The sequence below is a fragment of the Halyomorpha halys genome, unplaced genomic scaffold (genome assembly GCF_000696795.3).
Source record: "Halyomorpha halys isolate HHAL.00 unplaced genomic scaffold, Hhal_1.1 Scaffold810.1, whole genome shotgun sequence".
Taxonomy (NCBI): Eukaryota; Metazoa; Arthropoda; class Insecta; order Hemiptera; family Pentatomidae; genus Halyomorpha; species Halyomorpha halys.
This window is the reverse complement of record NW_027110315.1, coordinates 362,136-378,233: the sequence shown is the minus strand read 5'-3', so window position 1 is coordinate 378,233 and position 16,098 is coordinate 362,136. Positions and strand designations below refer to the sequence as shown.

Genomic DNA, 16,098 nt, shown 5'->3' with positions numbered 1-16,098 from the left:
TTTTTTATTTATTATAATAAACCCTTTTATCCCTTTTCTACACTAAATATTTTTAAATTTTAGAAAATTTCTTATAAGGTATCGAGAATACTATATTACATTAAAAATTGAAACAATGATTGAATTTGCAAGGAAGTTATATTTTCCAATACAAAGTAGCACCTGACATAACTTTCAGTTCTTGTTTTTGTATCAGTCAGCTGATGTTATCAAAAATTAATTTTTGTTTTATGAAATTGTATCATAAAACCTTTCAGTACATCAAAATATCACACTAGTATTTGTTTTGACTATATGAGTTGAACCAATTCAGTATTACTTTTTATGAAAAAATAACTAGTCTGAAAACATTTGGTTGTAGAAAGCTACTGTTAATTTGTAGAGATTTTAACTTTCTGAATAAACAAATAAAAAGAAGATTGCTTTGAATATCAAAAAACAGAATATGGAGTCAGTCTGCCAGTAAAATAAATAATTTTTTTAACATATTACTGTCAAATACTTTAGCAAAATTAAATAAATTGAAAGTGTTTATAAGGTTTTCACTATATATATTTTTATTTTTTGGTCTCATGGGTGAATGTATATAATGGACTAGAGTTCAAACTTGCCTATTTCAATTGGAGTTGATTTAACGGAGAAAGATCCGGGCATCAAAAACCTAGATGAAAGAGCACATTCTCTTCCCAAATCAATGAGTGGGCCAAAAAGAGGCCAAAGTCTGATGTATGAGTAACACAAATATGAATTAATCAGAACAACATATCAAAAGAACTAGACAAATTAAAATTTTAAAGTAAATATTTGAATAAAATATATATATTTTTTTAACTCACCTTTTAATTAAAATTATGAAAGTAAAGACTTTGGTAAATGAAACTTTCTTGAGGTCTGTTATTCATAACATTTTAAAACCTTATTGTGTTTGTTTTGTTTTTTTCTGTTCTTTATGAATATTGGAGTTGTATGTTTTCTATTAATGATATTATTATTTTGAAATACATTATTTTAAAACTGCAATTTTCTGTAACATATTTCATTGTTCAATATTGTAAAAGCATAAGTGAGAATCCACTTGATTTATATCAAATTGGTAAACACAACTATGTTTAAAGAAAACACTTTACAAGTAAAGGATCTAATTTTAATTATTCATTTAGACAATAAAGTTAGAAAACCTTGAAATATCCTAACAAAAAAAAAAGTGATCTCCATTAGGTTACAAAACTTTTGCAATTATTACAAACCAATGAACTAGCCTAAATCCACTGCATAAATAATATAAATATTAATAAACCTTCCAAAAATATCAAAAGTCTACTTAATTATAACATTAAACAAATACTCTTAACTAATAACTTTCCCCTCTATATCATTCATAAACTTATAAACCACTAAAAAATCGTCTCACCACTTCATCCAGTTCTTCATAATCTCACTCTTATACAGGCCATTATTATACATCCCCTCTCTTTCAGATAACATCCAACAATTCTTAAAATCTGCTATATTGCTTTTAGATCTCATAACAAACTATGTAAAAACCTCTTAAAGGCCCCATCACACAGCACAAATATTCCGTCTTCTCCCATAATTATTCTGCCTTCAAACTTTCAGAACATTCTTCATCTTTAAACCATTCCTTATACTCGCCATAGTCCAAAACCATGACAAAAAGATTATCTTTGAAAGATTTTATAAAAAAAAATTTTTTATTGCTATAACATGTGAATGTATGTATTCAGCATATGTCCGATCATGGATTGATTGGTATGCTGTGTGATGAAGCAACCTAATTTAATTAGGCAGCATGGCTAAATAAAGTATTTCTCTCTTAATTAGAACTTTCTTCCATCAATTTAAAAACAAACAAAACTTATCATTAGCATATTCCCAAATACTTAATTTATTAAAACAGAATTGATGTTATTATTACTTTTCTTCCATGTTTTATGGTCTTTCATATTTTTTAAAATTATTTGTCGCCACCCTTTATATGTTTCTTTTCTTATTTTTACTCTTTTAAAATATTGTAATGTATTCTTTATCTTTTCCGTTAGCCTCGTCCTCTATTCCAATGCACTTTTATAACTCAAAATATCTTAGAACACGTCACTGACCTCACTAGGATTCAAGATCTCGTCCAAGCAGGTTCTTTTTTAGGTCTTATTTTCTTTTTTTATCCCTTCTCCTTTTCAACTCTTTTCTTGGTATTCCTTACCCACATTATTAATTACATTCACCACATATTATTATCATCATATTTACTAATTACTTCTTTTATCTTTCTTAACTTTATGTTTTGTATCTATATTCTAGTATTTTACTTACAAATGCCATTAATTACATACATTTTCTTTCTCATTTTTTTTTTCATAACTTTATATCTCATTTGCTTAATTCTGTTATTTTTACTCACATATTTAATTACCTACACACATATATGTATATTTCCCACTTCTTCAGTTACTTTATTTTAAATAATTTTCCTTTTGTACATATATTTACTAACTAGATTTTCGTATGTATTTTATTATTTGTTCTTCCCTCTTACTTTATTTTAATATTACTCTTCTCATAAAACTTTTATCTTCTTATAATAGTTAAACTATTCATGGCTTTCAATATTATTTACATATCCATAATGTTGGTTATTTTCTAATCATTTTTTACATCCTTTTATTCATGGTAGTTATCTTGTTTTCTGTTCTTAGACCTGATAAGGCTTTAAATTCTGGCTGAAACATTGGCACTAATAAATAAGTTTTATAGTTATTTGTGTTCTTTACTGACTGCACTCCTAACCATCTTCTCATCATTGTATAAACCCACGGTCAGTTATTAACTCATCATCACTAATAATAACCCTATAGAAACATAATAATAAAAAATTACGTATAGGTGAGTATATGCCTTCCATGTGAGAATAATGCTTGGAAACTGAGAACAAACAAAAAAATATCCATTAATGAAACAATTATGATTGAAATTGCCTAACTTTTAACTATTTCCTTTTTAATATTATTTTGTTTTCAGCATCTATAATAGAATAATTAAAAAAACAAAACAAACATTAACAACATCAATTAGGTATTGAGCATTATTAGTAAATAAACAATGATTTGACTCATTCACTTTAACTAGGAGAGGAGGGGGAACCTCATATAATCTTGCTTCAATAAGCATCATTTGACAGTCCAGTCTAACACATTCAAGGTTGCAACAGTTCAAGTCTTCAGCTAGTGAAGGATCAAACAGTAAGTAGCCAATAGTAAACTGCTAAATTGGCTGTTAATGTTATATTTTATTATTAACAAAAAGCTTAGTTTCAAACTTATAAATAGAAAACAAGAATTCCATTTTTTACTTTCACTAATCTATAAATAAAATATATATTGTTACGGTTATAAGAAATTTGAAATCCAAGTTTCCAATGGAAATACACGTTTTAAGGTTCCCCCTAAAGTCCAAATAAGTAACTCATACAAAATGGTCTGCGAGTATTTTAACAACCTAGCTCCAAAGTAAAAATTTGTATGAAACCGAAATTATTTTTTAATTATACTTATGCCAAGGATATTGCAGAAACTTTTTCACTACAATCAGCTTATTCGTAGTAAGTAACTTTGTATAATTGATTTTGCACCTTTTTTACAATTTTATTAATAATATTAAAAACTATTTGTTTTAATATTTTAATTTTTACAAATAAAAATTATCAATATGAAAATGGACAAATTATTTCCAATTAATATAGCTGTTATGATTTTTAAATCAATTAAAAGTTTTGAGAGAAGATGATCGGGGGTGCAGTTAGTAGAAAAAACACAAATAAACAAAAGATTATTTATTTAATCTTTTGTTTATTTGTGTTTTTTCTATTGACCACACCCCTCAACCATCTTTATGGATATATGGAATATGCAGTAAGGGAAAGTATTGCGATGTATTGAAATTTCGAATTTGAGTTTTCGACAAAAATGTATGTTTTGGGGTCCTTTCATTTTGTTATTTGAAACAATTAACCATCTCACATTTCTAATTGTTATTAAAAATGAATAAATATAAACTATGAAAGGATTTGATAATTAACTAATGGGGAGAAGAAAAAAAATCTTTTTTCCAAGTTGAAAAAATATATTCCAATTTCAAAAAAAATAAGAATCATAATATAGATGTATTATATACCATTCGAAAGCCAAAGATTTAAATAAAAATAATGTATAACATATAAAATCGTAGAAGGTTGGAGATTGATGAAAAAATACACAAATAAAAGGTCTGTTCTAACACAAGTTTGACTGTTAATCTGACAGGCACGTGTGCAGAGAAATACTATTAAAAGCAATTTTCTTAAAACTGTTGAAATTGGAGTTAGTCAACTGTAAGTCTCATTTGGAAAATCAGTATGGGAAAATATTGCCACAGTGAATGATATAGAAATATCTCTTCCTAAAGGAGTGATGATTAATTTCAATTTAAAGTAGAGTGATAAGAGCACTTAAATAATTGAAAAATTGAGTACTATGTACACCAGATTTTTTCACCTCTTTTTATCTTTATTCAAAAACTAATTTTTTATAGTGCATTACAATAATGGAATAGAATTATTTTTTAAATAATATATTTAGCTGTTATAAATTCAAAATCATTATACTACCTATAAAAATTATTACATATTTGGATTAATCCATAACATAATTTAACAAATTTTCCATATATTTTCAGGCTTTTTGTTACACATTTCTAATTTTTTTTTTCTGTTTAATTTTCTAGATTAATTTATTGTTACATTTCAGGAAAATGCCGGAGTATAAAGTAACCTACTTTGATCTCAGAGGGTTAGGAGAACCCATAAGATTAATATTATCTTATATGGGAAAAGAATTTATTGATAACCGCATTACTTTTGAAGACTGGCCAAAGTATAAGGGAAGTAAGAATCAAAAAATTTTTTAATGTTCCAATAGAAAAACTTAAATTGCGTAGAGTATATGAGGAATAAAAATAATTAATTAATATTACAATAGTAATAAAACTTCATTAAAAATTAGAAGTAACAAATACATTTGAAGTACATTATTTAAGAATAAATAATTTATTTGTTAATCAAAATAATACTTACCAATGTTTAATAATCAACGAGTAAATAGTCTTTAAAATAAAATACCATTCAAAACACTCGCACCTTATTTCTTTTATCTTTATGACTCCCAATTAAAATATCTCTTATCTTCCTTATAATGATAAAATCTATAATCAGTAAATTGTTCAACCGATACATAAGTTTACATCCCTTTCTTTCTCAGACCTTATTATTGTTACAGTATGAGATTAATTTGTTGTCTTTTTTTTAACAGAAACACCATTTGGTAAGCTTCCATTTTTAGAAATCGGTGATAAAGTTCTGTATCAATCAACAGCTATTTTAAAATACTTGGCACCTCAGGCTGGTTTAGATGGAAAAAATGCTGAGGAAAATTTGGAAATTGATATGGTTGCTGGAGTATTTGGAGACATAGTTTCAGGTTATTACTAATATTTATAATACATTTTTCTTAATTTTTTCAGTAATAAAAAGGCAACCAAAGGTACAATGATTTCTAATGATCCCATTTAAAATTTTGAAGAAATAGTTTCTTTTGAAAATACTTATTTCTGTAAGATTAACATATTGATAGATATTTATTATCAAAAATTGCATCCCATTTCAGATGTGGCGAGATGGTTTCAAACTAAAAACGAAAGTGAGAAGGAAAAATTGAAGGAAACATTAATTAATGAGACAATTCCATTTATTATGGAAAGATTTGAAACTATTTTGAAAAAGAATGGAGGCTATTTGGCAAATGGAAAGGTAGATATATATACTTTTTAAAAATAAAATAATTACAAATTAATAACCAACAAGTTTAAAATCTTGGTATAGACTGTAAATATCGATTATATCAATAAAAAAATCAGCAAAAACACACATCATCATGCCCCCATTAGGCTAAAATGAAACAGAATATTAGAATAAAATTAAGATATTGTGTTGGCTATCAAAATCACCTGAAAAACTGAAAAATTGCAAGTAAGAACTGAATATAAAAAGTAGCAAATACTATTTTTAGTAATTTGGTTCATCGACAATAGAAATCCATTAAGCCGTTCTTGAGAAATCCGTTCTTTCATCAAGAAATTGGTGTTAAACTCAACAACTGTAATGTAAAAAAAAAAAAAAAAAAGTAGGCAGCTGGAGATTGGTTCCAACTCCTTCAAAGTTACCCATCGAGGCCCGCCTTTTTGGATTCAATTTTCCTGACAGCTTACACTCTCCGTTATACACCTTCCTCAAGCCAAATTGAAAAGATTTATTCCCAGGGTGCAAAAAAAAAAAGTCTTACCGTTATCAAGTTAGTCGAGCCTGAGATTTGTTCTACCTAAAATAAAAGTTAATATATCCAGATTCAAACTGGCATTGCTTCAGACTCGAGAATGGTGGGGTATTCCCTCAACATGCTTGATCAGCTCAGTTTCATAATTATATCTATCCAGAGTTATTTGCTTAATGTGAATGAAAAATTTGACTATATCATTTTCAAGACATTTTAGGGCACCATTGGTCAAAAATAACTTAATTAATGAGAAAATTCCTTTGAAACACAAAGGTTTTTCGATAACAAAACTCAAAGTTATACTGCCAATATAATAATTGTATTATTTGTATTTTATCATAAAATTTTTCAGTAAAACAATATAGATTTCAAGGAATAATTTTTTTTTCCAGCTCTCATGGGCCGAACTATATGTTGTGGGCTACAGTTCATCCTTTCCTGGCTTAATCGGGATTGATTTAGCAGATAAATATCCAGCCTTCAAAGAACTAGCTAAAAGGGTACACTCTCTTCCAGGAATCAAAGAATGGGTCGAAAAGAGGCCCAAGTCTCCATTATAAATAATACAAACACAAATAAACCAGCATTGTATGTTTTCTATTGATGATATCACTATTTTTTAATAAAATTTTTTAAAAAATCTGTATTTTTCTGTAATTTATTTCATTGTCCAATACTATGTTTTAATAATATTAAAGAATAAGTTACAATCCACTTGATCCATATCAAATAGATAACCACTTTTAACTAAGTTTTAAGAAAAACACTAAATATAAGAAGAATTTCATTTTAATTAATGATTTAAGCAATAAAATTTAAAAACCTAGAAACATTCTTAAAAAAAAAAATTCTCCAATAGTTACACAACTTTTGCAACAATTACAGGCCAAAATAGTCCAAGATCACTATATAAATAATTTTAATATTTTATTGTCAAACACTTCAATAAAATTTATAAAAAAAAAAAAAATAGAACTTCAAGTAATTAGGAAACAAACAAAAAAATAAGAAAGCTTGTTGAAGAGAAAAAAATAGTCACTCACAGATGGCCGGGAGGACAATATGCGCATATCGATAACATCTCTCAATTCTAATCTCATCAGAGATGAACGTTTTGATGCAGTTGATCCGGGTGGGTCCAGTGCCTGCTGATACTGACTGCAGATTGCCTTTATCAGTCTGTATCCAGGCTGTAATCCTACTGCAGCTCGTAATGTTGTATAAATGGTATACCGCAGTGATGTATTTATCCTCTACCACAACAAACTTCCTTATTTACATAATAAATTCTTCAATCTAAATTTAAACGTACACGTAACTTTTGGTCAAAAATAAACTTATATTTACCAAAAAAAAAACCAATTGGAGTAGAATGAAACTAAATGAAAAAAGAAACTGATCTTTTGGGCTTTAAAAGATCATATGAAGGTATTCCCAACCCTTAAGTCTTTCTACTGAAGCACATGAGATCCAAGATAAGCACAAGATACCTCAAGGCTAGTAGAAAATCTGGTTACAGTAATTTTTAGACATTTTTTGCAAGCTTGAATAGTACCATATTTCCAGATAATTTAAAATTTCTTTGTAGGTGGATTTGGTCTTTCTTATTAGATAAGAGATCAGAATATGTAGTAAATACATGATATGTAGAAAAATATAAAGATATAATAATGTAACGAAGATATAATAATAGACAGAATATGTAGTAAAGTATAAAGTAAATTTTATTTACTTTATGATACACTGATAGTAACAGTTGCTGCTAAAGGGAACAGGTTCAAATTGAAATAAATAAAACTAGTTTTATCTTTTATCTCATAATGCAATTTTTTATATATAAGGATCATATTATCTCATTATTTGTAATCATAGTTCATCTTCAAGATCACTTCACTTTAATGAAAGTCTGAATTTTTCATTTTATAATTTTGAAAAATCACTAAATCTAAATCCCTAAGCCAGTGGTATATTCAACAAACACCTTCCGTCTCATTATTGCTTTAGTATAATAAGCTAAAAGTAGGAAGTCAACAGCTATAGTTCAATTAAAGCACTAATAATAGCTCTATGGTTTATAACTCAAGACCAGATTTTTGTGCAGTAAAAAACCCAAGATGCATATTAAACCCAGATCCTGCAATAATCAACTTTATTGTTCATTTTGTAATATTAGTACATGTTAAGATTATCTAACCTTGTTTGAATAAAATTAAACTCGTTAAATACCCTCTACATTTGTGCAAACATACGTAAAAAACTACTCTTGTTAAAAACCTAATATTTTGTCCGTAATTAAAGAGCTGTAAGTAAAACAATTGTATTAAATGATTTTATATTCCTATAATGAAGGAAGTCAATTTTTAACTTCTTAAAACTACCTAAATTTTAAGTTTTAGCAAAATGTGCAAGACGCTAAAAGGAGTATTTCAAAATATTCTTTCAAACAAAATTCCCTTAAAAGTTTTTACAGCAAGTTCTCCCACTTAGTTTTTCAATTGTGTATTTACATATAAATAAAGCATTAACCAAAAAATTTACATTATGATACACTGATAGTAACAGTTGCTGCTAAGGGGAACAGGTTCAAATTGAAATAAATAAAACTAGTTTTACCTTTTATCTCATAATGCAATTTTTTATATATAAGGATCATATTATTTCATTATTTCTAATCATAGTTCATCTTCAAGATCACTTCACTTTAATGAAAGTCTGAATTTTTCATTTTATAATTTTGAAAAATCACTAAATCTAAATCCCTAAGCCAGTGGTATATTCAACAAACACCTTCCGTGTCATTATTGCTTTAGTATAATAAGCTAAAAGTAGGAAGTCAACAGCTATAGTTCAATTAAAGCACTAATAATAGCTCTATGGGTTATAACTCAAGACCAGATTTTTGTGTAGTAAAAAACCCAAGATGCATATTAAACCCAGATTCTGCAATAATCAACTTTATTGTTCATTTTGTAATATTAATACATGTTAAGATTATCTAACCTTGTTTGAATAAAATTAAACTCATTAAATACTCTCTACATTTGTGCAAACATACGTAAAAAACTACTCTTGTTAAAAAACTAATATTTTGTCCGTAATTAAAGAGCTATAAGTAAAACAATTGTATTAAATGATTTTATATTCCTATAATGAAGGAAGTCAATTTTTAACTTCTTAAAACTACCTCAATTTTAAGTTTTAGCAAAATGTGCAAGACGCTAAAAGGAGTATTTCAAAATATTCTTTCAAACAAAATTCCCTTAAAAGTTTTTATAGCAAGTTCTCCCACTTAGTTTTTCAATTGTGTATTTACATATAAATAAAGCATTAACCAAAAACCTAACAAGCAATAAGCCAATATGGAGAAACTTTAAAAAGTTTGATTAAAAATATATTTATATATTCACTTTTGTTCAAGTTTAAAATTAATACAAAAAATTCAGATGGAAGAAGTAGGATTAAAGGTGGAGAAGGAATCCAAGTTTAAACAATAACAAGCTTATTCCTGAGAGATTTTCCAAAATTACTCTAAGCCACTGGTTAATACTATTCCAAGAATATTGTTACTTCTGTTTCTTTGTTCTTTTTTTTTTTGTTAAGTTGAATTTGACTGTTCATAATAAATAATTCAAAAATAATAACATGAAATTGAACTAAATAATATTGGCACAAATAATATAAGAAATTTAGTACAAGTATTAAATAAAATTTAGAAAAAGCATTAAACAAAAATAAAAATCATGGAATTCTGCCCAAAATGAGTAAAACATGCAATTTTGTGCAGAAAAACCTCAAAACATGCAATTTTGTGGAAAAAGCCGAAACAGTGCAATATAAAATTAGTGGTATTTGAATATTTTTTCCATGAATAGAACTTCTGTTAAAATTCCTTAGCTTAAGCAAAAATCAACATGGCTCATATAAAATAATATAATAACTATAAACTAAACTTAAAAAAAATATATATATGTATCTATAATAAAAATGAGGAAAAAAATCATCATTAATGATAACAATAAGAATCGTTCAAATAAATTGAAAAATCAAGGTCTCATCATGAGAACACCTGGAGTGACACAGCAATTCCAGTGGTAAGATTTCGGGAGGTTGGAGGGTGGGGGTAATTGAGCATTATTAGTAAATAAATAATGATTTGACTCATTCACTAAAATAAGGAGAGGAGGGGAGAAGCTTATATAATCTTACATCAATGAACATCATTTACCACTCGAGCCTAACACCTTCAAGGTTGCAACAGTTCAAGTCTTCAACAAGTTAAGGTTTAAACAGTAAGTAGCTGGCAATAAACTAATAAATTTTTATTACCTATAGATGTATATTTCTAACAGAAAAAAAAAATTCAAATTTAAACTCGTGAATAGAGACCGGATATCAAAAATACCATTTTTACTTTCTATTACCTATAAATCAGAAAATGTGTTGGGACAATAAAAAAAAAAATTGGAATCTGAGTTTTCAGTGTTAATACACATTTTAAGGTCCTCTGAGTCCAAATAACGAAGACTTACCAAATTGGACAGATATATCTTAAAAGCATGGCTCAAAAACAAAAGCTTGAATGAAACTGCAATTATTTATTTAAGTAACAAGCCATATAAGTAGGACTTTAGAGCAACTTTTTTGCTAAAATCGACAAACTGTTAATGCCATTGTATACCGTTGCTGTTAGTGCCGTATATATATGTTATACCGTTTTTACAATTTTCTTGAAAATGCCAATTATAATTATGATTTCAATTGGCTTTATTATCAGCTAGATCATATCCTTATTTTAAATAGTCTGATAGTGCTTAAATGCTGAATTTTCATAACAACTTAAAGAACATCTAATTTTCTTTACAGAATGTGTAATAAATTCTTAGAAAGCTAATGATTTTTGAAAAATTATAATTTATACTCCTAATTAAGTACCCTTATATGGAAGTATGGTGCAAGGAAGTATTGCCACCATGATTAGTAAAGAAATATCTGTTTATTTAAATTAATTTCGGCCTAAAGTAATTTTGTGATGTGTACATCGCACTAAATTTTTGGTTTACATATTTTTTAAAAATAATATAAATGTGAATTTATATAGTTACAATCAAACTCATCTTTATTTTACTTATTTATGAACGAATGCATATAAAGTAAGTCAAGTGAATAAATGGGTATTTTTCATAACTTTCTTTTGTTAGGAAAGCTACCATCAATAACATTCACGCATATTTTTATTTTATTTTTCCAAACAATTCATTATTTATAATAAATTATAATTATGAAATAGAATTTTTTTCTGATTAATTTCTTTTATTTTTGTAATTTTATTTGATAATAATTTTTTGGAATTTAATAAAAATCTCTTCACACTTCTTTATATTTTATTAACTGAAATGTCATTTCAGACTTTTCTTTCCATCATCCGGTTTCTTTTCTATCATTTTATTTGAGCTATTGTTCATTTTTATGTCAATATTCATTTTGTTATTTTTATCCATCAATTTTGTTTTGGCGTAAGCTATTTTTTCTTTTAAAAATTATACTGTTATCAATTTATGTTTCCTGGACCATTTCTTGCTATTGAAGATCAAACATTATTTTAGGAAGTGAATAATAGAAGATAGAGAAGTATGATGAGATTTTTATTAAATTCCAAGAAATTTTCTTTTCCTTTTTTTTTTTTTTTGTATTTTTTATGTTAGAAATTTAATGTCTTTATATAACATTTTTGGATTACTTTATGATATATTTTTTGTTTTTTAACAAATAACTGAAGCCCAGTCTTCACACATAAATGATAAATATATTTAAATTTTTTGTTTTTATAAATTAATTTATGTTACATTTCAGGAAAATGCCAGAATATAAATTAACCTATTTTGATCTCAGAGGGTTAGGAGAACCTATAAGATTTATATTATCTTATATGGGAAAAGAATTTATTGATAATCGCATACCTAGGGAAGATTGGCCACAGTTCAAAGGCAGTAAGTAATAAGAAATGTTATCTAAGTGTTTTAATACAAAATATTTAGGATACCTAGGTTACATAAGAAATAATTAGTTGATACTTCAGTAGTAATCAAACTGCATTAATGTTTTCTATAAACCTTTCTATAAACAAAACTTCGAAACTATTTATGAATAAATGTTTAAGGAATTTATAGATGAATATATGTCAATGTGTGGTTTAAACACATTTTTATTTTTTTTAAATAACTAATGAAATATTGAAAGGGAAAATTTAATAAAAGATTAAAAGTATATTATCAACTTTTCTCATCCATTATATTGTAATTTTAATATAAATTAAAATTATATATATTATTTTCAAAATAAATTTAAAGTACACTATTTAAGAATAAATCATTAAATTAATTTATTTGTTGACCAAAATAATATTTACCAAAGATTTTTAATATTCAACGAGTAAATAGTTCTTAAAATAAATTACCTTACTTGTCCATTCAAAACACTCACACCTAATTCTGTTATCTCTAGGACTCCAGATTGATTAAAATAACTCTTATCTTTCTTATCTGTGCTATGAAGTATTTTTCGCCAAAGAAAAATAAATAAAATCTATAATAAATAAATTTTTCAATAGAAAAATAATTTTTTTATTTTAATGACCCCTCTTCCTGGTTGTTTTTGACATCCGGTGGGTTTATCTACAGGGTACCATCCTATTCTATCCTTAGTAGGTGGTCAAGATCTCATTTCTTGGACCACTACAGAAATAAAAGTAGACCCCCAAGACTGGAATGGATTTGAACTAGTGTGGCTACTGACCTAATAACTATGAAATCGCCCAAAAAAAAAAAAAAAAAAAGAAGATATTAATAAAATCAATACATTTCTTATTAAAAAAAGATAAATACATTTACATCCCTTTCTTTCACAAAACTCATTATTCATGCATTATGAAATTAATTTATTTTTTAATTACAGAAACACCATTTGGCAAAGTTCCATTTTTAGAAATTGGTGATAAAGTTCTTTATCAATCTTTAGCCATTTTAAAATACTTGGCACCTCAGGCTGGTTTAGCTGGAAATAATCCAGAGGAAACTTTGGAAATTGACATGGTTGTTGGAGCTTATGGAGATTTGGCTTCAGGTAATTACTAATACTTAATTCTTTATTTTGTCAATATTAAAAAGGAAATGAAATTAATATGATTTCTAATGTTCCCACTTGAAATTTTCCTAAAATGTATTTTTATGAAATACTTAATTATTGTTACAAGCTTAATAGATTGATAAGTTTTATTATTATTTAGAGCTTTCAAGATGGATAAGAACTGAAAATCCAAATGATAAGGAAAAATTAAAAGAAACTTTAATTAATGAAACGATTCCATTTTATATGTCAAAGTTTGAAACTATTTTGAAAAACAATGGAGGCTACTTGGCAAATGGAAAGGTACATTTTTTTTTATTATTAATTACTAATTATTAACCAACAAGATTAAAATATTATTGATTGATTATATCAATATAATTTCATTTTTATTGGAATGAAATTGTTGATTCACCTTGTGTATTATATCAAAGGTGGTCAGGGTGTGATCAGAATAACTCAAATAGTAAAAGAAAATTATTTGTTGTAAGCCAACATTCTGCTCCACTTCATAAGAATGAAAAAAGATGCAAACAACTAAAATAATGTGACAAAGAAAGAGAATAGATTCTAATACTAATAAATAGATAATAAATCACATCATCAAGCCCACGTTAGGTTCCTATCAAAAGAATAAGATTAAGATATGATGTCCATCATCAAAACATTTTAAAATGGAATCCATACATTTTGGAATAATATATTGATGCATTGATAATGATTTTTTTTTCAGCTGTCATGGGCTGAACTATACGTCGTAGGCCACAGTTCATCTTTATCTGGTTTTCTTGGTGTCGATTTAACAAACAAATATCCTTTCTGGAAAGAATTGACTGAGAGGGTCCACTCTCTCCCAGGAATCAAAGAATGGGTCAAAAAGAGGCCAGATACTCCTTTTTAAACAACATTATCTAATATATATAAGTGTAAAATTGTACGATAAATATTTAAATAAACTAATTATTTTAAAACATATTAATTTTTAATTGAGTGAAAGTTGTATTATTCTGTTAATAAATCTCTTGACATATATTCTTAACCCCTTTTTCACATCAACCCTTTTAGCTGGTAAGGTATTGTCATTGACAAATTGTCATTCATCTTTTGATGTTTCTGAATGATGCATGAACTATCCATATTTGAATATTTTCCTTCAAGTATAGAAGGCGAACTTTCATTTCACTTAATTATGTAATCTTTGCACTTAATTATATAATAATAAATATAATTATCTTTTAATGAAAAGGAAAATGGTCCTGAAGGACAAAAAAATGATCATTTCAATGATGAATAAATTATAACAGTTAGATAATTAGTTGATTTTGATTAGTGGATCATGTCACCATAATGCATTGACATGCATTTCCTACAGCATCCTATGTGAAACCTAGGCATGGACGTTGGTCATCTGTTAGTCGATTTGATGAATAAAACTGGTTTTGCTATCTACTCTCATTAATACTCTGTGAATATGTGCTTGCATTTGTTCATTGGCAGCATAAAATAATCAAAATAGTTTATTTTGTTCATGAACCACTTGAATGAGAATAATTTTGAGACTGCATCAGAGAAGAAGCAGAAAATAATTGGAGTGAGGGAACAAAATATAAAATTTACAAATAATGTAAGGGGGGTTTGTGAGAGTATTTCCTGAAATTTGTCCTTATCCTAAAAAATTTTACAAAACTGACAGAATAGTGCTTACAAGTAATTTTAAGTATAACGTCTTTGAGTAATGTTTCACTTCAATTTTTGCATTTGTACATAGGTGCTTAAGTCCCAACTTTCTAGGTTTTCAAATTGTTGGGGGGATGACACTCCACTACTTTCTCCTATCCCCTGAGGATGTCGCTGCAAATTATGTTGCACTGTATGCCTTTGTAGATAAATATGAGAGTGTAGAATAACTACCACCTTCATCGCTGTACAACTGAGCACAGAAAGATAAAACAGCTCAGAAAGATTGTGCAGTATTATTTTGTTAATTAAATTGTAAATATGTATATGTTGTGATTTTATAAACCAAATAAAATATTATTATAATTGTAAATACGTTATTTCAAAAATAAACACAACAAAAGAAAATACAACTTAATGTGGAAAGATATACAGTAAAGTAATTTCTTACAGGCCATGCTTCTCACCAGCTAATTCTTAGCATTTTGATGACCCAAAGGACTTGGTTCTTGGTACCTCTTGGTGAATAGCAAATAGTCAGTATGCAGTATGATTCTTAAATCAGTATGTTCATCCTCTATTTTATAATTTTATCTCATGTGTTCTTATTTCATTGGAGGAAGATAGTATTACTGATATACTATTTTGAAACCTCTATTGACTGCCACCTGGACAATTTTCCTCCAATCTACTTCATATGGTCAACTATCTTCTTCCAATGTTCTTATTTCATGTTAATTCCAACTGGTTACCTTCTCTAACCTATCATCAGGACCTACAGCAAGTGCCTTATCTAGTGAAGTTCCCTTCCTACAACGAAAAAAGCTGTAGGACTTGCCAATCCCTCTATGTCCTAAGCGCTGTAGGACTTGCCAATCCCTCTATGTCCTAAGCGCTGTAGGACTTGCCAATCCCTCTA

General features: G+C 27.2%; 2 protein-coding genes across 2 annotated transcripts; both read left to right on the top strand.

Annotated features, from left to right (window-relative positions):
- Positions 1–3,167: 3,167 nt before the first annotated feature.
- LOC136796028 (glutathione S-transferase-like) lies at positions 3,168–7,026 on the top strand. The gene is made up of 5 exons (XM_067048469.1): positions 3,168–3,257; positions 4,800–4,936; positions 5,361–5,528; positions 5,715–5,857; positions 6,773–7,026. The coding sequence occupies exons 2-5, from the start codon at positions 4,804–4,806 to the stop codon at positions 6,938–6,940; spliced, it is 612 nt and encodes a 203-aa protein (XP_066904570.1). The 5' UTR covers positions 3,168–3,257; positions 4,800–4,803; the 3' UTR covers positions 6,941–7,026.
- Positions 7,027–10,538: 3,512 nt separating this feature from the next.
- On the top strand, positions 10,539–14,534 carry LOC136796027 (glutathione S-transferase-like). The gene is made up of 5 exons (XM_067048468.1): positions 10,539–10,669; positions 12,231–12,367; positions 13,332–13,499; positions 13,663–13,805; positions 14,236–14,534. Exons 2-5 carry the CDS (start codon positions 12,235–12,237, stop codon positions 14,401–14,403), a joined length of 612 nt encoding a protein of 203 aa, XP_066904569.1. The 5' UTR covers positions 10,539–10,669; positions 12,231–12,234; the 3' UTR covers positions 14,404–14,534.
- Positions 14,535–16,098: the final 1,564 nt, after the last annotated feature.